At 45.2% G+C, this 22399-nt stretch overlaps 1 protein-coding gene across 1 annotated transcript; it reads right to left on the bottom strand.

Moving 5' to 3' along the window:
* Positions 1-20734: 20734 nt before the first annotated feature.
* On the bottom strand, positions 20735-21760 carry LOC131224280 (uncharacterized). The gene is made up of 2 exons (XM_058219805.1): positions 21577-21760; positions 20735-21090 (listed from the first exon to the last, which is right to left on the bottom strand). The coding sequence occupies exons 1-2, from the start codon at positions 21758-21760 to the stop codon at positions 20735-20737; spliced, it is 540 nt and encodes a 179-aa protein (XP_058075788.1).
* Positions 21761-22399: the final 639 nt, after the last annotated feature.

The following is a 22399-nucleotide window of genomic DNA, read 5'->3' on the forward strand; positions in this document are numbered from 1 at the left end:
AGTGACGGTGAAGAACAAGTATCCCTTGCCCAGGATGGACGATCTATTCGATCAGTTGAAGGGGGCAAGGTATTTCTCAAAGATTGACTTGCAGTCAGGATATCACCAGTTGTGCGTAAGGGATGAAGACGTGCAGAAGACGGCTTTCAGGACCAATTTTGGGCACTATGAGTTTCTCATAATGTCGTTCGACCTTACGAACACACCAGCCGTGTTCATGAACTTGATGAACAAGGTATTTCAGCCATTCCTTTTCCGATTCATCATCATGTTTATTGATGACATCCTGATGTATTCCAAGAGTCGGGAAGAATACGAGGAACACCTGTGAGTAGTCTTGGATACTCTGAGGAAGAACCAGTTATATTGACAGTACAAGAAATGTGACTTCTGGAAAGAAGAAGTCAAGTTCCTGGGACATGTGGTGTCCAAGGAAGGGATAGCTATGGACCTTGCCAAGGTAGCCGTAGTTCAGGACTGGAAGCAGCCCGGTTCGGTTATTGAGGTGAGGAGTTTCCTTGGCCTAGCAGGTTACTATCACCGATTTATTTGGGATTTCTCGAAGATAGCTAGACCTTTGTCTCAGTTGACATGGAAAGATCTGAGGTTCGCCTGGAATGAAAAGGCAGAAGCAGCTTTTCAGGAGCTGAAGGACAAGTTGACGTCCGCCCCTGTGCTAGTATTGCCAGAGCAAGGGGTCAAGTATATGATATACATGGACGCATCTCGCGTCGGTTTGGGTGGTGTTTTGATGCAGAAGGACAGGGTTGTTGCCTACCTGTCACGATAATTGAGGAAACATGAGGAAAATTACCCTACGCACGACTTGGAGTTAGCTGTCGTTATCTTTGCTTTGAAGATCTGGAGGCATTACCTCTACGAAGAGGAGTTTGAGCTGTTTTGCGACCACAAGAGCCTCAGATACATATTCACTCAATGGGACCTGAATATGAGGCAGCGATAATGGATAGAGACACTGAAGGACTTCAAGTTCGAAGTCTCTTACCATCCTGGCAAGGCCAACCTTGTGGCAGACGCACTGAGCCGCAAGAAGGTATTAGCATTTGCGGCTCTGTTGATGATAGCAAAGTGGGACATGGTAGAGTTTGTGCGAGACTTTGAGCAGAAACTCATGGTGGAGGATCTATAAGAGGGCATCTCACATATTCGAGTATAACCCCTCATTGATGACAGGATTATCGCAGCTCAGACAGACGATGAGCTGTTGGCGAAGATGAGAGAGTAGGCTAGCAGCGATAAGGACTCAGAGTGGAGAGTTAGTACGGATGGGGGCTTACGTTACCGTGGCCGCCTATGCGTCCCGAACCTCCCTGACTTGAGGAAAGAAATTCTTGAGGCCGCTCACGATTCTAGGATGGCTATGCATCCAGGCAGCATGAAGATGTATCGTGACATGAAGAGGTCGTACTGGTGGGACAATATGAAGGCTCACATAGCAGATTATGTGTCCCGTTGTCTCATGTGCCAGCAGGTCAAGGCAGAGCATCGCCGACCTCCTGGACTACTTCAGCCCATGCCCATAGCAGAATGAAAGTGGGACTTCATCTCTATGGATTTCATTTCAGGTCTGCTGAAGACGAGGAAGGGTCATGATTCCATTTGGGTGATCATGAACCGGTTGAGAAAATTAGCTCATTTTCTCCCTATCAAAGTTTCGAACTCTGCAGACAAGTTGGCCAGGTTGTACATCAAAGAGATTGTAGCTCTGCATGGAGTTCCCTTGGAGACTGTGTCGGACTGAGACACGCGATTCACATCTATCTTCTGGACTCGTATCCAGGAAGCGATGGGTGTGAAGTTGAAGTTCAGTACCGCGTTCCACCCATAGACTGACGGGCAGATGGAACAGGTGAATCAGATTTTGAAAGATATGTTGCGGGCCTGTGTACTGGATTTCAAGGACAGTTGGGATGACTGTCTTCCCTATGCAGAGTTCGCCTATAATAACAGCTTCCAGGCGAGTATTGGCATGGCTCCTTACGAGACACTATATGGGCGCCCGTGCAGAGCACCGCATTGCTGGGCAGAGATTGGTGAGAAAAGATTGATTGGCCCAGAGTTAGTATAGGTGACCTCAGAGAAGATCGACATTATCAAACGCCGACTGCTGATAGCGCAGAGTAGACAGAAGAGCTACGCCGATACTAGGCAGCGACCGCTAGAGTTCGAGGTCGGAGGTGATGTGTTCCTCAGAGTTTTCCTTATGAAGGGAGTCCTTCAGTTTGGCAAGAAGGAGAAGCTTACGCCTTAATTCATTAGCCCATTCCAGATACTTGATCGAGTGGTAGCGATAGCGTACCGCCTTGCTTTTCCTACACCACTGACGGGTGTGCATAACATATTTCATGTTTCTATGCTGAAGAAAAACGTTCCCGATCCTTCCCATATTATCAGATGGGAGCAGGTACAGTTGAGCGAGGATGCTACATAAGTACTGCGACTGACACGTATCCAAGACCGGAAGGAGCAGGTATTGCGTAGCAAGGTCATTCCACTTGTGAAAGTGCTATGGACGCATCACACAGAAGAAGAGGCTACTTGGGAGACAGAAGCCGAGGTTCGAAAGAACTACCCTCAGATTCTCGAGAAGTATGAAAAGGTACTAATTTTGAAGATGAAATTTTTCTTTAATGGGGGGTAGATTGTAACGTCTTGAAAAAATCTGTACAAAGACCCGAGTACCACCTCAGGCAAAAATCACCCAGAACTAAATCTTTTAGAAATTAGGTTAATATTAGCAAGTGCTAAACTAGAGTGCTTATGAAATTAGCACTAATCACTTTAAATATGATCTGCAAGACCTAAAATGTGTAGAATCATTGATGCTACATTACCCTGAAATCTAGAATCCATCTCAAAACCCAATTGCTCTAGGGAGCACACCGAAACTCCGTATCGAACCTGGACCGCACGTCGAAAGTCCCATTACCCCAAAACTATATAGTTATGACCGCATTACTGGACTTGACAACCACCTCGAAAATCAAGTCTTAATGGTGTCTAGAACTGCACAACTTGAGCTCGGAGTGAAAAGTGTGAGAAACGTGAAAATATTTAAGAATAAAATCTGAATTTAAGTAATCTAAGTCGTGTCACTTGCAGGCCAAATATAAGGATTCAGACTTTCAAAATCTGACCCAAATACACCCTCGGATCAGGAGAAATGTCCCTCACATGTCGATGTACTTGTGGCCCTGATCGAGTGACCGTGACCGCTGAACTGAAACTGGTCCGCCACAGCTGATCTGTAAATCCGACCGGGATGAAAACTTAGCGTGACCTAGATCCATCGTCAGGGAGCTTAAGTCTAACTGCACGTGGAAAGCCCTGAAATTCGGGGGTCGAGCATAACTCGGCTCCCGAGTTCCAAAACATCACTTATGCAACATAATTAATGAATGATGTATGTTGATTGTATTAGCACATAAACATGGGATAGATTAAGCCAAAACGCAGATATGATTCAGGGATAAGTGAATAAAGCAAGCGGAAGACTTATAGTAAAATATGTGTACAAGTGTAAGTCCTTCGAATTACATATACAACCAGATCGTGTAAAAGTGTTATTTATCAAAATTTTTAAGTACAAGTTACATCATTTCAGTTCCCAAAATAGTAATCCCATAGATCCCGCGCATCAGACCGAGGCTCGCTAGAACCCGTCTGAAAACTGCATATAGGAGAAGGCAGCCTCGTCGTCATCCAGCTCCCGCTCTGCCTCAGGCGTCGCATCCACATCTGCAACATCAGGGCCTAAGACAGAGTCTGGTGGGTGTGAAACACCGCCCCAGAAACGTGGGAGTGAGTGATCAACTCAGTGGAACAATAAGGCACTGCTTAACATGCTATCAGTTCAATCAAACAGTAATGATAAAGCGGGACAATTAAATAAATCCTAAGTACTCTTGTTAATGCGGTATGAATGCAATATGATGCGTGCCCTCACGCGTACACCCTCAGCGTCTTCATCTTACGTTACGCATGACATCGCCTCAAAGTGCGCCACATCTACAAAGCACATGCAAATGCGGTGCATGGATATGATTACCAAGTTGTTATTAGTCCAATTCATACATCAGGATTGGGAAGCTAAGATACCTTCCTCATATCATCATCCAAACAGTGATCCATACTAGGGTCGTCAATCCTAGACATCTCATACGATCATATAGTTGAGGTCGTAGCAAAGGGCTCGTCACCAATCAATGCACGCCTTTCATGCCCTTACTACCACGATCGGCTCGTCACCTCCTTGCGGTATCCAGGTATGCTCGAGGTCACTACAAAGGGCTCGTCACCAATCAATGTAGGCCGACAAAAACGAATATAGTGTCCCATACCACCATAATCGTCTCACGAGTTTAGTTGCTCACTGGTCACTACGGGGAGGCTCGTCACCCCAGCGTAGGCCGACTTCTCGAACACTGTGTCCCATACCACCATTTCCTGCTCATGAGTCTTAGCGGATCTTGTAACATTGTTATTAGGATTTCACTTTTAAGTTCGGTACCCTAGATTCAAGCAGGAGCGTCCATACATGGTTAACATACACTGGACAATCGGGTTAGTTGACGAACTCGACTAGCACGAGCGCACGTTGAATTGAACGACATAGAGTGCGCAAACACTCCGCGTGGCCAAACCACCGCCGCCAACTCTAATACGGCTCGGGTTCGTCTAATACGTCCCTACGTGGCGAAAGCAATCTCAACCACGAATATAGGGTCAATTACCGATTTCCTGGACTAAGGCATAGTCCCAAATATCCTACACTACTACAGATATTCATATGGAATGTAAAACAATAATGGAACAATAACTCAAATCATGTTACATACACATCGAATAATATCAACTTAACATAAATGTAAGCATAGGAGATGCTTGAATTTAAATAACTTGGAATGTAAATGCATAAGGAAATCATGCGCATCCATAGAAGTATTGAGAATCACTTCTCAACGCCGGCATTTAGTGTAATCAGTTACACGTAGGTCATTCATGCATTTCTACAAACACTTAGCAAACATGGAACAACATACATGACGCATGTTGAAATACATGCACTTAGACAATTCCTTTTATCAAGGAGTTGTCATACATGCATCTAGCATACATACATGACCAATAATCATGGCAAACATAAGTGCGTATTTTATACGTATACGGTACTTTATAAATACACTTAGAATACACAAATCTCAATATAGCACATGCATATCGAAAGCAATGTAAACATAACATTTGACATGTGAAATCTCATCCATAACAAGAATAAATCACTAACGGGATTGAAAGCCTTGAAAACCATAACCTATACACTTAAAGTCCGCACCTTAAGCGAGGAAAGAATAGCCGAATTGATTTAGACGAGTTGTCTTCGTCAACGGCGCAAGAATACCCTAAAATAAGGATAGAAATGAGATACAACAACACCAAGTCTAATCTAAGCTCTAACACAGGTTAGGGTTAGGTTAACTTACCCCAAAGGAACTCAGAATCGTCAGAGGAACGATTCAAAGCAAAGGTTCAAAGGTGAAGAAGAACAAGGAAGAATCAAGATGATTCACCAACCAATCTCTCTCACTAACTCTCTCTTTTCCACTCTCTCCCAAGCTAGGGTTAGAGAAAATTCGTATGGAAATGAGAGCTAGGGTTTAAGGACTATATATAGGCCTTAAAATGATGGAAATAACCCTATGGTCAAGGTATACTTAGGTAATAACCAAAGTACGCCTTTCTCGATCCAACGAAGCACTTCGGTGGGCCTATAACCACGAAAGGTCGGACTTAAGCTCACCGACCATGGATCTAGGTCAGCTGAGTTTTCGTACCGACCGGCTCTTCGATCGACCGTGGCGGACCACACTCAATTCAACGGTCACGGAAACTCGATCAGTCCACAAGCACTAGGATATGCCGGGGCCAACATCCTGATCGGAGGGTGAAATTGGGTCAAATCCAACGGTGAGATAGCTTAAAATCGTCGCGCAAGCGACACGACTCATTTCATAAAAAGCTTATTAAATTCCGACCGTTCTCACACTCTTCACTCCAAGCTCAAGCAAATCGACCCAGAACATCAGATGAACTTGATTTTCGAGGTGATGGTTAAGCCCAACTCGATGACCCCAACAGCCTAAAATCATCGCCATCGGACTCTCGACGCGCGGTCCAGGTCCGATCCAGATCTTCCAAAAATTCCCCAGAACAACCGGATTTAGCGATGGATCCCAGATTCTGAGTAACGTAGCGCTCACTAATCGCACGTTTAGAGCCATGCAGATACAATTTAAAGTGATTGATGCGAATTTCACAAGCAATCAAGTAAAGCGCTAATTACCCCAAAAACAACTACTTAAGGAAAGATTAGCACAAAAATTTCCAAGGTCGTTACAATCTACCCCCTTAAAGAAAATTTCGTCCTCGAAATTCATACCTTCATATAAGCCTCAAGGATCAGAGGGTAGCTTCCTGACCTCAGCTTCAGATTCCCAAGTAGCCTCTTCTACGCCATGATGCGACCATAACACCTTCACGAGAGGGATAACCTTGCTACGCAGCACCTGCTCCTTTCTATCCAGAATACGTGTTGGTTGCAGTACATAAGTGGCATCCTCACTTAACTGCACTTGCTCCCAACTGATAATATGCGAAGGATCAGGAACGTACTTCTTCAACATAGAGATATGAAATACGTTATGCACGCCCGCAAGAGGTGTGGGCAAAGCAAGGCGGTAAGCTACCGCTCCCACTCGATCCGAACTTGAAATGGACCAATAAATCTCGGCGTCGGCTTCCCCTTCCGAACGCAAAACTCCCTTCATAGGAGAGACCTTAAAAAACATGATCTCCCACTACGAACTCAAGCGGTCGACGCCTCGTATCAACATAACTCTTCGCTCTGCACTGTTAGAAGTCGACGCGAATGATGTCAACCTTCTCTCAAGTCACCTGCACCAACTTCGGGCCAAGCAAACTACGCTCACCAATTCTCGCCCAACAATGTGGTGCTCGCACGGCGACCATACAACGCCTCGAAGGGAGCCATACCGATACTCGCCTGAAACTATTATTATACGCGAACTCGGCATTCAAGACAATCATCCCAACTGTCTTTGAAATCCAAAACACAAGCTCGCAACATATCTTCCAGAATTTGATTCACACATTCCGTCTGCCCGTCTGTCTGCGGATGAAACACGGTGCTGAACTACAATGTCACACCCATCGCTACCTAGATACGAGTCAAGAAGATAGATGTAAAACGCGTGTCTCTATCAGACACAATCTCCAGGGGACTCCATGCAGACGCACTATCTCCTTGATATACAACCTAGCCAACTCGTCTGCAGAGTAAGTGACTCGATCGGTAAGAAATGCGCCGACTTCGTTAATCGATCGACGATCACCCAAATAGAGTCAAATCCCTTTCTCGTCGTCGGCAACCCAGAAATAAAATCCATAGAGATGAAATCCCACTTCCAGGCATGGGCTGCAACAACCCAGGGGGTCGGCGATGCTCTCCCTTGACCTGCTGGCACGTGAGACAACGAGAAACAAATTCAGCAATCTGGACCTTCATATTATCCCACCAATATGATCTCCTCATATCCTGATACATCTTCGTGCTACTGGATGCATCGCAAGCTTAGAACTATGGGCTAACTCGAGAACCTCACGCCTCAAGTCAGGGATGTTAGGAACACATAACCGCCACGAAAACGTAGGCCCCCATCGGAACTAACACTCCAGTCGGAGTTCCCATCTGTACCACCGCTGCCTCATCTTCACCAAGAGCTCATCATCTACCTGAGCCGCAACGATCCTCTCGTCGATGACGGCTGTACACGAATGTGTGCGATAACCTCATACGGCTCAACCACCGTAAGCTTCGCTCAAAATCGCGCACGAACTCCAACATCTCCCACTCTGTCAGAGGAGCCGCAAACTCCAAAGCCTTCTTGCGACTCAACGCATCCGCCACAAGGTTCGCCTTACCAGGATGGTAAGAAACATCGAACTTGAAGTCCTTCAATGTTTCCATCCATCTGCGCGCCTCATATTCAAATCACGCTGCGTGAAAATATACTTAAGGCTCTTGTGGTCGCAAAAGAGCTCGAACTCCTCACCATAAAGGTAATGTCTCCAAAGCTTTAATGCGAAGATGACATGCCAATTCCAGGTCGTGCGTAGGGTAATTCTCTTCGTGTTTCCTTAATTGACGCAAGCATAAGCAATCACCCCGTCCTTCGCATAAGGACACAACCTGCACCAACGCGAGAGGCGTCGTATAAATAATATACTTAACCCCTTGCTCGGCAATACTAGCACAGGGGCGGACGTCAACTTGTCCTTCACCTCCTGAAAAGTAACTCCGCCCGCTCACTCCAAGCAAACTTCAAATCCTTCCGTGTCACCTACGACACGGTGTGGCAATCTTCGAGAAGTCCCGAATAAAGCGTCGATAATATCCTGCAAGGCCAAGAAAACTCCTCACCTCGAAAATCGAACCAGGCTGCAGTCCTGCACTGCACCTACCTTGGCAAGGTCGACGGCTATACCTTCCTTGGACACCACATGTCCCAGGGAACTTGACTTCCTCTTTCCGGAAATCACACTTCTTCAGTGCGAAAAGCTGATGCTCCTAAGAGTACCCAAAACCGCTCTTAAGTGCTCCTCGTGCTCGTCCTGGCCGAATAAATCAAGATGTCATCAATAAATACAATGACGAATCGAAACAGAAACGGCCAAACACCCTGTTCATCGATCCATGAACACGGCCGGTGCGTTCTCGCCGAACGACATCACAAGGAACTCATAATGACCGGCCGGTCCTGAAGCGGTCTTCGCACGCCCCATCCTTGACGCGCAATCGATGATACCCGATCGCAGATCAACCTTCGAAAAGTACCTTGGCCCCCTTCAACCGATCAAACAGATCATCAATCCCGGGCAAGGGGTACTTATTCTTCACGATTACCAAATTCAACTCGCGATAATCAATACACAATCGCAAGGAACCATCCTTCTTCTTCACAAACAAAACAGTGCTCCCCAAGGAGACACACTGGGCCGAATAAAACCCAATTCTAGCAAACCATCTATCTCGCTTCCTCAACTCCTCCATTTCACTCGGAGGCATCCGATAGGTGGGTAAAGAAATGGGCGCCGCACTAGGCATAAGATCGATAGCAAAATCAATCTCACGCCGAGGAGGTAATCCAAGAATCGACTCAAACACATCTTCAAACTCCTGAACTACCGGCGTACTAACCAACGCCGACTCGGCCGAACTCTCCAACAGAGAAGAATAAAAATCAATACGAATAGGGTAACTGACCTGAACCGGGAAAGTAACAATCTCGCCCTCAGGTCCATGGATCGTCACTGATCTCGCTTCACAATCAATCTCAGCCCGCATCCTCGTGAGCCAATCCATACCCATAATAACATCGTAGTGATAAAGCGGTGCGACTAGCAAATCAACACGGATCGATCCACTTCCCAGGATCGACCAAACAATCCATACAACGCTTGCCCAAGGCAGAGGACATCCCCGTAGCGGTAGTAAGCGTCACTCCAGGTATAGGAACAGATCTCAAACCCAAACGCCTAATTGCCGCATAAGAAATAAGAGAAGTAGTGGACCCTGTATCCACTAGCACAGAAACGGGAATACCTTCCATATGCGCTGTCACCTCAAAGGACCTCGGCACCAAGTCAGACATCGGCGCTCAGCTGAAAGCGCATGAACACGAGCTGCTGCTAACGATTCTGCGGAGGAACCATGGGCCGCTGAGGTGGCCTAAAGCTAGGCCGAAGGATGGATGAGCTGGCGCTGATCGAAGAGGAGTAGGAGAAATAATCGGAGGCATCGGACGGCTAACCCTCTGCGGTGGAGTAAAACCACCTGCTCGCATAATGGAGAAGCAGAAACGGACCAAGTGCCCCACATTCCCACAATAAGAACATCACAGATCAGCTCTCATCTGCTGAGCGGCGGCGAACGCCAAGGAGGAGAATCAACACGCGGCCTCTTGCCAAGGAAAGGTGCACCGAAATCCGGTCTCGGCCTAGGAGGCATCGGTGCTCGCATGCGGGACGCTATCTCGTCCTGCTTCGCTCGCAAGGACATGCTCACTTTCTCCGCTTATGAAGAATTGGTGTCACATGAAATCTTCTATAGGATCTATTGTCGCAGCCCCTCATAAAAACGCCGCATCCTCTTCTGATGATCACCCAGTATCAAAGGAAGATATCGCCACAACTCAGGAAACCGGTTCTCATACTCCGTAACCGACAACCCTCCCTGGCGGAGGCAAAGGAACTCACTCTCCTTCTCATGTCGGTACGTCACCGGGAAATACTTCTCGTGGAAGCGCGCCTCAAACGCCTGCCACGACCACACGAAGTCCTCCTCGACAGTGCGAAGCACACTGTCCCACCACAAACCGGCCTCCTTCTCAAACATGAAGGTGGCAAGCTCAACCTGCTCGACCTCAGAGCAGTGCAACGGCCTCAGCATCTTAGAGATGCGGTCAATCCAATACTCGGCCTCCTCGGTCTGTGAGAACCCGCAAAGTAGGAGGTCTCAAGCGCTGGAATCGCTCGAATGTGCCGCTAACACTGACACTGGCACTCCCGGATGGAGGCATAGGTGAAACAGTTGGAGTCTCCCCTACTGACTGAGCAGATGCCAGCCATGGAGGAGAGGAACTCCGGCTGCTGCTCTACTGCGTGGTGCTGCTGCTCTGCATCAACAACATCATCTGCTCAAACCTATCAACAGTGGAGCATAAGAAGGTGCATGGCTCGGCTCAGAACCGAGGGTGTGATGGAGGAGCCATAGGTGTCGACCCAACACCAGACTTCAGAGTCCGATGTGGATCTGACTCGCTATCGCTCAAGGGAGGAACCCGAAGCGACTCAATCAGAGAAAGACGGGCCAAGCCTTCGAACCCTTAGGAGGCATCCCTACATTAAATCAAAGGATGCAACTTGTCCGATTCTAAGTCACATAATCCATCCACACAACAACAACACAACAGCACAACACCAAAACAAACCACATGCATTCCATTAATCAAAATCGTCGCAATACAAGTAGTGCAGCAATACATGAATCACGACTAGGAAAGCATGAAAACAACAACATCTAACACTTCAAACAACCACAACAACTACAACCACTAACAGCTACCACACTACAACAACTCCAACTACAAGCCAACAACGGCTACACATAGAAAGAAAAACACAAACAAAGCAAAGACGGCCACGACGATGCTACTCGTCGGAGTCAGGAGACGGAGGCGGAGCACCCTTATCCTGCAAGCAACACAGGATAGACTTCAAAGTCCGGGACATCTTCTTGAACTTGTGCTTAACCAAGCCTCGAAGATCCACCATCTCCTGGCGTAAAGCAGCTTGCCCTTCTTCAAGCCGTGTAAGACGGGCATCTCTGGCAACCTGCTCTGCGCCCTGCTCTGGCACCACAGGAGGAGAGCGATCACTCGAATCCTGTGCCCCACTCTCTTCCTCAGACTCCGCACCACCTTCAGCATAACTCTCATCATCACTCTCAGACCCGGCCTCACCCTCAGAGGCAAGCCGACCAGAACCAACCTCCATCAGCTTAAGGGTCCTCAAGTTGAGATGACGAACAGGGACCGGTTTCTCAGCTCCAAGCCTATAGCCAAACTCATGTGCAATCTTGCAAATGAGGCGGCCAAAGGGAAGAGACTCGGTCCGTCTACTCGAACGAGCGATGAGAATAATCTGACGCAGGACGTACGTCGGCACACACAACTTCGCATCCTGCCCCACCTGATATAGAAAATCTACCATCAGGCGCGTACACTCGCTGCGGTTGCTCCACCTGGGATACACATTGAACGTAAAGATGTGGTGAAGCAAACGGAAGTCGTCCGTCATGTGAGAAGCCAAAAGACTCCTATTCGGCTGCCATTCGACCAGATGACCACACAAGGATCGGGTGCGACGATCCCTCTCGCGCACACTGTCCACATTCTTCTCGCTGGCATGCACTTCCCCAAGTGGCACCTTCAAGAGTCGGGATATCAAAGCAACATTGACAATTCCAACTCGACCGCTACCACAGGACATCTTGAACTGCAGAGGATCCAGCGAAGGCTCTAGAATGTTGGCATAGAAGGCCCGAACAGTGCTAGCATTCGCGCGATACTCGCCTTCGAACAAGGGACCCCAACCAGCCCCTTCTAGGCGCTCCAACAAAAAGAACTCACCAAAGAGCCGCGGATCAACATGAGCCTCAAAAAGGACTCTACGCCCCTCATAGACTCCATGCGACAACTCCGCCAACAAGGTCCTACCAACGGGAGCTCGAGGATCAAGGTCCCGCTTCGTCTGAAATTCACGAGCGGCGGACGTGCTCATGGCGGCTCCTCTCGGCCTCCATGCACGGTTGGGCGGCTCGGCCCGGCTTCATCCACGGGCGCTCTCTTCTTCCCCATCAAGGAAAGAAGGGAAGAAATGGAAAAGATGGCCGTCACAATCTCAAAGAGGGCCATGAGAAATGAGAGAAAGAGAGAAATAGGAAGATGGTGAAGCTTCCACACCACTATGAGCCAAAAAGGGAATGAAAGGGCTCAAATGAGAGGGAAAGATGGAGAAATCAGCAATGGGATGGAAGATTTGAGAATGGGGTGATGGGTTTGCACGAAAATGGAAGGAAGATGAAGATTTGGGAGAGATTTGAGAGAGTTTGGAGAGGTTGTTGAAGAAAAGGAGAGCTTGGAAGAGGGTTTTGTGAAGGAAATAGATGAAAGGAAGGGTTTTAAAATGGAAACCGTGGAGGGGTGGGCCACACAAGCCTCATGGACGATCGGCCCGCGTCGGCCCGCCGACCGGCGATCCCTCGCCGAACCGGCGATGGCATCGCCGGTCTCAGGACATATCGGCGATGCCTCGCCGATTTGGCGAGGTCCTCCTGGTCCTCCTTGGTCCAAATGATGTGGTTCCCCCGGGTCCCACAGAAAATGCCCCGATTGGCCCCTTGTGTAATTTGAAGCTTATCGGGTCATTCTGACAGAACTCTGATACAACAGCGATTTCTGGAAGGTTTAAAAATGAATAATGGGAGGGTAGACCATCTACACTCACTAATAGAGGGTCTAGAACAGGTTTCGGGTCGCTGTGTGTGAGCAGGTAAGGGTGATCAGGTAAGGGTACAGACTCGATCTCGGTAAAGGTTTTCAGGAAACTTTCGCCGATAGAAACTACGGAGCACAAACACAAAGCGATGATAGACCCGCACCCAATTACACTATAGTGGCGACAACGTGCGGTGTGTGACCATAACTTAGGTCCGGTTTAATCCAGATCATGCTCTGATACCAACGGGTAACGCCCTGAAATTCGGGGGTCGAGCAGAACGCGGCTCCCGAGTTCCAAAACATCACTTATGCAACATAATTAATGAATGATGTATGTTGATTGTATTAGCACATAAACATGGGATAGATTAAGCCAAAACGCAGATATGATTCAGGATAAGTGAATAAAGCAAGCGGAAGACTTATAGTAAAATATTTGTACAAGTGTAAGTCCCAGAATAACATATACAAACCGAACGGGTAAAAGTGTTATTTATAAAAAGAGAGAAGTACAAGTTACATCATTTCAGTTCCCAAAATAGTAATCCCATAGATCCGCGCAACAGACCGAGGCTCGCTAGAACCCGTCTGAAAACTGCATATAGGAGAAGGCAGCCTCGTCGTCATCCAGCTCCCGCTCTGCCTCAGACGTCGCATCCACATCTGCAACATCGGGGCCTAAGACAGAGTCTGGTGGGTGTGAAACACCGCCCCAGAAACGTGGGAGTGAGTGATCAACTCAGTGGAACAATAAGGCACTGGTTAACATGCTATCAGTTCAATCAAACAGTAATGATAAAGCAGGACAATTAAATAAATCCTAAGTACTCTTGTTAATGCAGGTATGAATGCAATATGATGCGTGCCCTCACGCGTACACCCTCAGCGTCTTCATCTTACGTTACGCATGACATCGCCTCAAAGTGCGCCACATCTACAAAGCACATGCAAATGCGGTGCATGGATATGATTACCAAGTTGTTATTAGTCCAATTCATACATCGATTGGGAAGCTAAGATACCTTCCTCATATCATCATCCAAACAGTGATCCATACTAGGGTCGTCAATCCTAGACATCTCATACGATCATATAGTTGAGGTCTTAGCAAATGGCTCGTCACCAATCAATGCACGCCTTTCATGCCCTTACTACCACGGATCGGCTCGTCACCTCCTTGCGGTATCCGGGTATGCTCGAGGTCACTACAAAGGGCTCGTCACCAATCAATGTAGGCCGACAACAGACGAATATAGTGTCCCATACCACCATAATCGGCTCACGAGTTTAGTTGCTCACTGGTCACTACGGGGAGGCTCGTCACCCCAGCGTAGGCCGACGGCTCGACCACGGTGTCCCATACCACCATGTCCGGCTCATGAGTCTTAGCGGATCGTACCATGGTTATTAGGATTTCACCGGTAAGTTCGGTACCCTAGATTCAAGCAGTAGCGTCCATACATGGTTAACATACATCGGACAATCGGGTTAGTTGACGAACTCGACTAGCACGAGCGCACGTTGAATTGAACGACATAGAGTGCGCAAACACTCCGCGTGGCCAAACCACCGCCGCCAACTCTAATACGGCTCGGGTTCGTCTAATACGTCCTACGTGGCGAAAGCAATCTCAACCACGAATATAGGGTCAATTACCGATTTCTTGGACTAAGGCATAGTCCCAAACATCTTACACTACTACAGATACTCATATGGAATGTAAAACAATAATGGAACAATAACTCCAAATCATGTTACATACACATCGAATAATATCAACTTAACATAAATGTAAGCATAGGAGATGCTTGAATTTAAATAACTTGGAATGTAAATGCATAAGGAAATCATGCGCATCCATAGAAGTATTGAGAATCACTTGTCAAGGCCCTCATTTAGTGTAATCAGTTACACTTAGGTCATTCATGCATTTCTACAAACACTTAGCAAACATGGAACAACATACATGACGCATGTTGAAATACATGCACTTAGACAATTCCTTTTATCAAGGAGTTGTCATACATGCATCTAGCATACATACATGACCAATAATCATGGCAAACATAAGTGCGTATTTTATACGTATACGGTACTTTATAAATACACTTAGAATACACAAATCTCAATATAGCACATGCATATCGGAAAGCAATGTAAACATAACATTTGACATGTGAAATCTCATCCATAACAAGAATAAATCACTAATTGGGATTGAAAGCCTTGAAAACCATAACCTATACACTTAAAGTCCGCACCTTAAGCGAGGAAAGAATAGCCGAACTGATTTAGACGAGTTGTCTTCGTCAACGGCGCAAGAATACCCTAAAATAAGGATAGAAATGAGATACAACAACACCAAGTCTAATCTAAGCTCTAACACAGGTTAGGGTTAGGTTAACTTACCCCAAAAGAACTCAGGAATCGTCAGAGGAACGATTCAAAGCAAAGGTTCAAAGGTGAAGAAGAACAAGGAAGAATCAAGATGATTCACCAACCAATCTCTCTCACTAACTCTCTCTTTTCCACTCTCTCTCCAAGCTAGGGTTAGAGAAAATTCGTATGGAAATGAGAGCTAGGGTTTAAGGACTATATATAGGCCTTAAAATGATGGAAATAACCCTATGGTCAAGGTATACTTAGGTAATAACCAAAGTACGCCTTTCTCGATCCAACGAAGCACTTCGGTGGGCCTATAACCACGAAAGGTCGGACTTAAGCTCACCGACCATGGATCTAGGTCAGCTGAGTTTTCGTATTGATCGGCTCTTCAGATCGCCGTGGCGGACCACACTCAATTCAACGGTCACGGAAACTCGATCGAGTCCACAAGCACTAGGATATGCCTGGCCAACCATCCTGATCGGAGGGTGAAATTGGGTCAAATCCAACGGTGAGATAGCTTAAAATCGTCGCAAACGACACGACTCAATTTCATAAAAAGCTTATTAAATTCCAACCGTTCTCACACTCTTCACTCGAACTCAATCAAATCGACCCGGACATCCGATCGACTTGATTTTTGAGGTGAAGACCAAGCCCAACTCGGTGACCGCAAGCTAAGATCATCGCCATCGGACTTTCGATGCGCGGTCAGTCCGATCCAGATCTTCTAAAAATTCCCCAACACACCTGGATTTAGCGATGGATCCCGGATTTCCGAGTAACGTAGCGCTCACTAATCGCACGTTTAGAGCCATGCAGATACAATTTAAAGTGATTGATGCGAATTTCACAAGCAATCGAGTGTAGCGCTAATTACCCCAAAAACAACTACTTAAGGAAAGATTAGCACAAAAATTTCCAAGGTCGTTACACCCTGGAAGGTGGGAACCGTTATTATGACCATGATGAAGTTGTCCATATTTGGATATAACCTAAGTATACCTTGGCCCTGGGGCCATTCCCATCAAACCTGGGCCTATATAAGGACCTTAAACACCCTCTCTCATATGTCATACGAATTTGATAAAACCCTAGGAGAGAGAGAAGATAAAAGAGAAGGGAAAAGAGAGAAAGTAAGGGTGAGAGTTGGAGATTCCTCCTGGGATTCGATCCCATTGCTCCTCGGCCTTAGCTACCGCATTTACATCGTTATTCCGGCGAATTCCATTCACTATTAGGTAAGGAAACCTAACCCTAATCCATTTTACGGTTTCTGATAGTGTAGGTTATCAAATAGGTAACCTAAGTTATCTTATAGGTTGCCAAATCTGCTGTAGACAAAGACTTAGCTTTAAACTGAGTTCATTACAAGTCTACCGGCGAAAGGTGCGGACTATAAACGTATAGGTTAAGGTTTTCAAGGCTTTCAATGTCGGTTAATGGTTTATTATTGATGTGGGTAAAATTTCACATGCAAAATGCGATGTCTGTATTGCGTTTCTGATATATATGAACTATATTGAGATTAGTGTATTCCATGTATACGTAGAAAGTATCATATATGTATGAGATATGAACATGTGTTTGCCATGATTAATTGTCATGTGTTTGTGCTAGTTGTATGTGTAATAACTCCTTGGCGAAAGGATTTGTCCTAATACGTGCTATCACCAACATACGTCATGTATGTTGGAATATGTAGTCTAAGTGTTTGTAGAAATGTCTGAATGAATAAATGTGTAATATATTATGCTTTATATGGGCATTGAGAAGAGGTTCTCAACTATCCTAACGATGTGTATGATTTCCTCCATGCTTAACTTAGACACTGCTTATGTGTGAATTCATGTTTAAGTTGAAATCCATCAAATGCTCACATGCTTGTATGATTGGAATTGTTGATCCATTACTGTTCTGATTTGCTTGTATGAGTATCTGTTATAATTGAATGTGTTTGGGACTACGGAATAGTCCAGGCAATCGGTAACAGGTTCTGATATGGTGGCTGAGGTTGTCTCACCACATAGGACGTGATTAATGAATCCGAGCCGTACTTGGGATGTCGGCAGTGGTTAGGCCACACGGAGTGCTTACACACTTCATGTCTATTAACTCAACGTGTGCTCATACTATCGAGCTCGTCAAGTAACTCGATTGACCCGATGTATGTTCACCATGTATGGATGCTACTGCTTGAATCTAAGGTACCAAACTCACCATTGAAAACCCTTTTAAACCTTGGTACCTCTATCCGCTAAGACTCATGAGCCCGGCATAGTGGTATAGGACACCGTGGTCGAGCTGTCAGCCTACGCTGGGGTGACGAGCCTCCCCGTAGTGACCAGTGAGCAACCCAGACTCGTGAGTCGAATACGGTGGTATAGGACACTGTATTCGAGTTGTCGGCCTACACTGATAAGGTGACGAGTCCTTTGTATTGACCTTGAGCGTACACTAAGACTGCGTAGAGGCAATGAGCCCTACATAGCAACAAGAGTACACTAGGCCTGCACTGATAAGGTGACGAGCCCTTTGCAGTGACCTAGAACCGTATCATTATATGAGATTTACTAGGATTGACGACCCTAGAATGGATCATTGTTTGGGAATCGATATAAGGGAGGTACCTTAGCTTCCCAAACCTGCTGTATGAAAAGGACTAATATTAACTTGGTAATCACGCTCATGCACCGTATTACGTGTGCGTTTGGCGTAGCAGGTCAAGCACTGTGGCAGTGTTTCATGCGCGATCGTAAGATGAAGTCGCTGAGGGAGCGCAGGCGAGGGCATGCATCATTATTCATATCATTCTTATATTAATCACAATACTTAGGGATGTTTGCTTATATTGCGTTATCATTACTGCTTGACTGAATTGATAACATGTTAACCTTTGCTTTATTGTTCCACTGAGTTGATCACTCACTCCCACATTCTGGGACGGTGTTCTTAACACCCACCAGACTCTGTCTTAGTTGCAGATGATGATGTGACTCAGGAGACAAAGCCTGATTACTATGATGATCAGGACGAGTTCTCATATATGCAGTTCTCCAGTGGTTTCGCTTAGGCCATCTAGATCGACGGGGATACAGGGTTTATTTTTATAGTTGAACTATTTTGAACTATTACATGTATATGATGACTCAGTGATGTATTCATACTCTGGAGACTGATTGTGATCTTTTGGTTCATACACGTTTATATACATTTTCCAGTCTTCCGCTTGCATTATATGAATTGATCTGGAGTATGAATTACTGTTTTAGTATAATCCCACTCATGAATAATGCATTAACACAGACAACATTTAATCGTCATTATTTATGTTGTGTAAGTGACGCGTTGGAACTCGTGGATTGAGTTTATGCTTGACCCCCGATTTTTAGGGCGTTACAGTAGCAGGTGCAATGGCAAAAGGCCGAAAATATTCGCTGGCTCCCCCAATCCTATGTTCTTTATACCGTACTTTCGGAGACATCATTTCTGGTTCCAAAAATTCCTCTTCTAACTCTTTTGTTGTCTGTGCTCCATGTCATTTCTTTGTGGGTTGGTTAGGAGTTTATTTCCCTTGGACATTTACGAATTCCGACAGAGCGTACTTACATCCTGATCGACTCCCTCTTCAACATTATCAACTGAAGAGGTGATCAAGAAGTCGAACAGCTAGGTCACCAGAAAAATAGAGAGCAATGATCCTATTGATTTCTATTAATTCCCTTTCTCTGGCTATTCTGACGATGTAGCAATTGTTAATGATGATTCTGTTTCATTTGGGGAACATTCATTTCTTATCTCCATCAGGCCCAACACCCTTCCTTGGAGACAAGGCGATATATTCTGGCGCAAGCCATACTATCCTAATAGGTTTGCTCATCAGTTTGGGTTCGATCAAACGTTTTCAGAGACTTTCAATATTGTTTCCAGAGCAATGAGAAATTACAGCATTGGATCGCATAATTAGGCTTTGATATGTAAGCAGCTCTTGATCATTCACACTAGATCGTACTTCATAATTCCCTGCTATGATTACCCTTTCAGTGCTTCTTACTGCTGGATGCGATGGTGGGTTCATCAGTATTATCTAGTAAACCATTGTTACCCAGTTGATCATGCTATATGGATTCTCTCCCCTCGCCTAAGGAGTTTCTAAAGAGACCAAGGAATTGGTCATTTCGAAGAGGTAGATCGTGCCCCTTCCTTTGGTCAACTCTACATGAAAATTTCTTCTACAAAGCACATCTTTGACATGAAACCAGCTGATACCCTTGAGGGATGGATAGCCTTTGGTACGCCTTTGAAGAATTCTTATGAATCTTTAGATTTTCTAAAAGAAAATGATGATTCTCACAATTCTATCCTCCTCCATCCTTACAGATTTTAAGAGACAGTACTCCTGTAACATCAGAAAGACGAGAGATAGAAAGACGTCATCATTCTCTTCAAAAGGATAAACGTATCATCATTGCAGATTCATCCTCTTCAAAATAGAAAGTAACAGATATTCCAATCAAACTTGACATTTTTATATTTGAACAGGAAATATAACATTTCACCTTTCTTGCATCTATTTTTGATAATGCATTTTTATATAGATGTATGAACATACACGTCTTTAAAATTAAATACTGATTCAGGAATCATAGTATTTCTAAGATTAAATAATTCTCGTAAGCATATTTGATAGACACATGCTAATCAAAATAATAATCTATTTATAGTTGTTAGCATAGCATTGCCTAAGTGGTATTTTAAAATGGGCAAAACTAAGTTTTGGTTCTAGTTAGTTGCACACATAGTTTAAGCTCATAAGTAGTTAGAGCGATCACAGTTTAGACTCATAAGTTGTAGAGTTGGTCTTACACGAATGGCCGCTGTAACTCTCTAGAGTTCACGGGGCTTATCACGCCCAGGGAGTTCACAAACCTTGATCCATCAGAGGGGCCCAATGAAGCTACCGAGGTAGTGAACTCAATAAGATTTACGCACAAGGTTGGCCATAGTAACTCTCTAGAGTTCACAGGGCGCACAGGGCTACTGTGGGGTACTAAATCCAAGGGCGTCAGTCCATCAATGATGGGTCATCTTGCTTCAGAGACCTATCCTCAAGGGTTACTACTGAATTCAAACCAGGGATCTAGGGAGTCATCTTTCTTCCGAGGCTCACTTTTCCTTCGTCTGCAAGGTCAGACCCATTCACGAGGGGGTGCTCTCTGGCTGCCCACATGACGCTGCCTGAAGCTGTACAGACGACATAGGTCACTGCCCACTTGGGTGCACGTGATGCTCTTTTCGTAGTCAACTCCATAAAACAAAGAATATGGCGTTGCTTTCGTAGCAATACGATGAGTAGTTTGATAGGCCCATAGGGCTTCTTGCAACTTCTCATCCCAATCACGCTTACTTCCTACAACTATTTTCTTAAATATCTTCACAATCATCTTATTGAATGCTTCAGCCAGCCCATTAGCCAGCGGATAGTAGGGTGTCAAGAATGAATGCTGGATACGAACTTCTGGCATAATTTCTCCATTCCTCTCTTCTTAAATGGAGTCCCATTATCAGTGATGATCTTGTTCAGAATACCATAGCGATATATTATTGTATGTCGTATAAAACCCACGACATCTTTTTCTTTGACATTTCCTAGCACGATAGCTAGCTAAGGCATCTGCCCTTGCATTCTTTAATCTCGGTATATGCCTGATTTCAACATCCTGAAATTGCTCCAACAATTGTTACGCTCGATGATAATACAGGAGGAGCTCTTGCTTCCTTATTTCAAATTCTATAGTAAGCTGGTTTATCACTAGCTTAGAATAGCAAAAAATTCGTAGCACTTTTATCTTCATTTCTTGGGCTATTTCCATCCCTATAATGAGAGCTTAATATTCGACTTTGTTATTAGTGCATGCTGCACCTAACGTAAAGGAATATGGCAACAAGTCTCCTTGCAGACTACTAACTATCACCCTGGCACCTGTTCCTGAGGTCCTAGAAGTGCCGTCAAAGTACATTTGCCACATACCAGGCAATTCTGTCATCATTACCTGCTCGTCCGAAAAGTCATCACTGATCATTTCATTATCCGGTACAGGGTGGGCTGTTAAGAAATCTGTCACTGCTTGTCCCTTTACTTCTTTTGCCAGTTCATAAGTGATCATGTATTTTGACAGTAAAAGCATCCATTTAGCCAACCTCCTAGATAGCATCGGCCTTGTCATCAAGAACTTCAGGGGATCCGCTCACGAGATCAAGATTATATCATGGGAGAGGCAGAAATGCCTTAATTTCTGTACTGTGAAGATTAGATCTAAGCACACTTTCTTGATGGGTGAATAGTTGCATTCAGCTCCTATCAGAGTTCTGCTCAGATAATACAGCACAATCTCCTTCCCTTGCTCATTTGTTTGCATTAACAAGGCTCCTAATGAACTTTCTGCTATAAAAATATAAAGGATGAGGGGTCTACCTTTCATAGGTGCCACTAGTACTAGGGGCTGTTTCAGCAATTCTTTGATAGAATCAAATACGTTTTGATACGATTGATCCCATACAAATTCCGCCCCTTTCTTCATTAGATAAGAAAATGGTTGACATCTTCCTGCAAGATTAGAGATAAAGTGACAAATATATGCCAACTTTCCCTGTAAACTCTTCAACTCTTTTAATATTTTTAGAGGTGGCATTTCTTGAACTGCTCTAATATTTTCCAGATCGACTTCAATTTTCCTGTGCCTAACAACAAAACCGAGGAACTTTTCCAATGAAACACCGAACTCGCATTTCGACTGATTCATCCTCAATTGCTTCTTTATGAGCCAACAAAATACTGAAACCAAATGTTCACA

This window comes from Magnolia sinica, chromosome 13 (genome assembly GCF_029962835.1).
Source record: "Magnolia sinica isolate HGM2019 chromosome 13, MsV1, whole genome shotgun sequence".
NCBI classification, from domain to species: Eukaryota; Viridiplantae; Streptophyta; class Magnoliopsida; order Magnoliales; family Magnoliaceae; genus Magnolia; species Magnolia sinica.

Bases quoted from the DNA above. Each gene is read 5' to 3' on its own strand.
- LOC131224280 (XM_058219805.1), bottom strand. From the start codon at position 21,760: ATGCTATCTAGGAGGTTGGCTAAATGGATGCTTTTACTGTCAAAATAC. The intron at 21,091-21,576 runs GTATGTGGCAAA...ACTCCATTTAAG, and splicing joins AATGATGACAGAATTGCCTG to AAGAGAGGAATGGAGAAATT.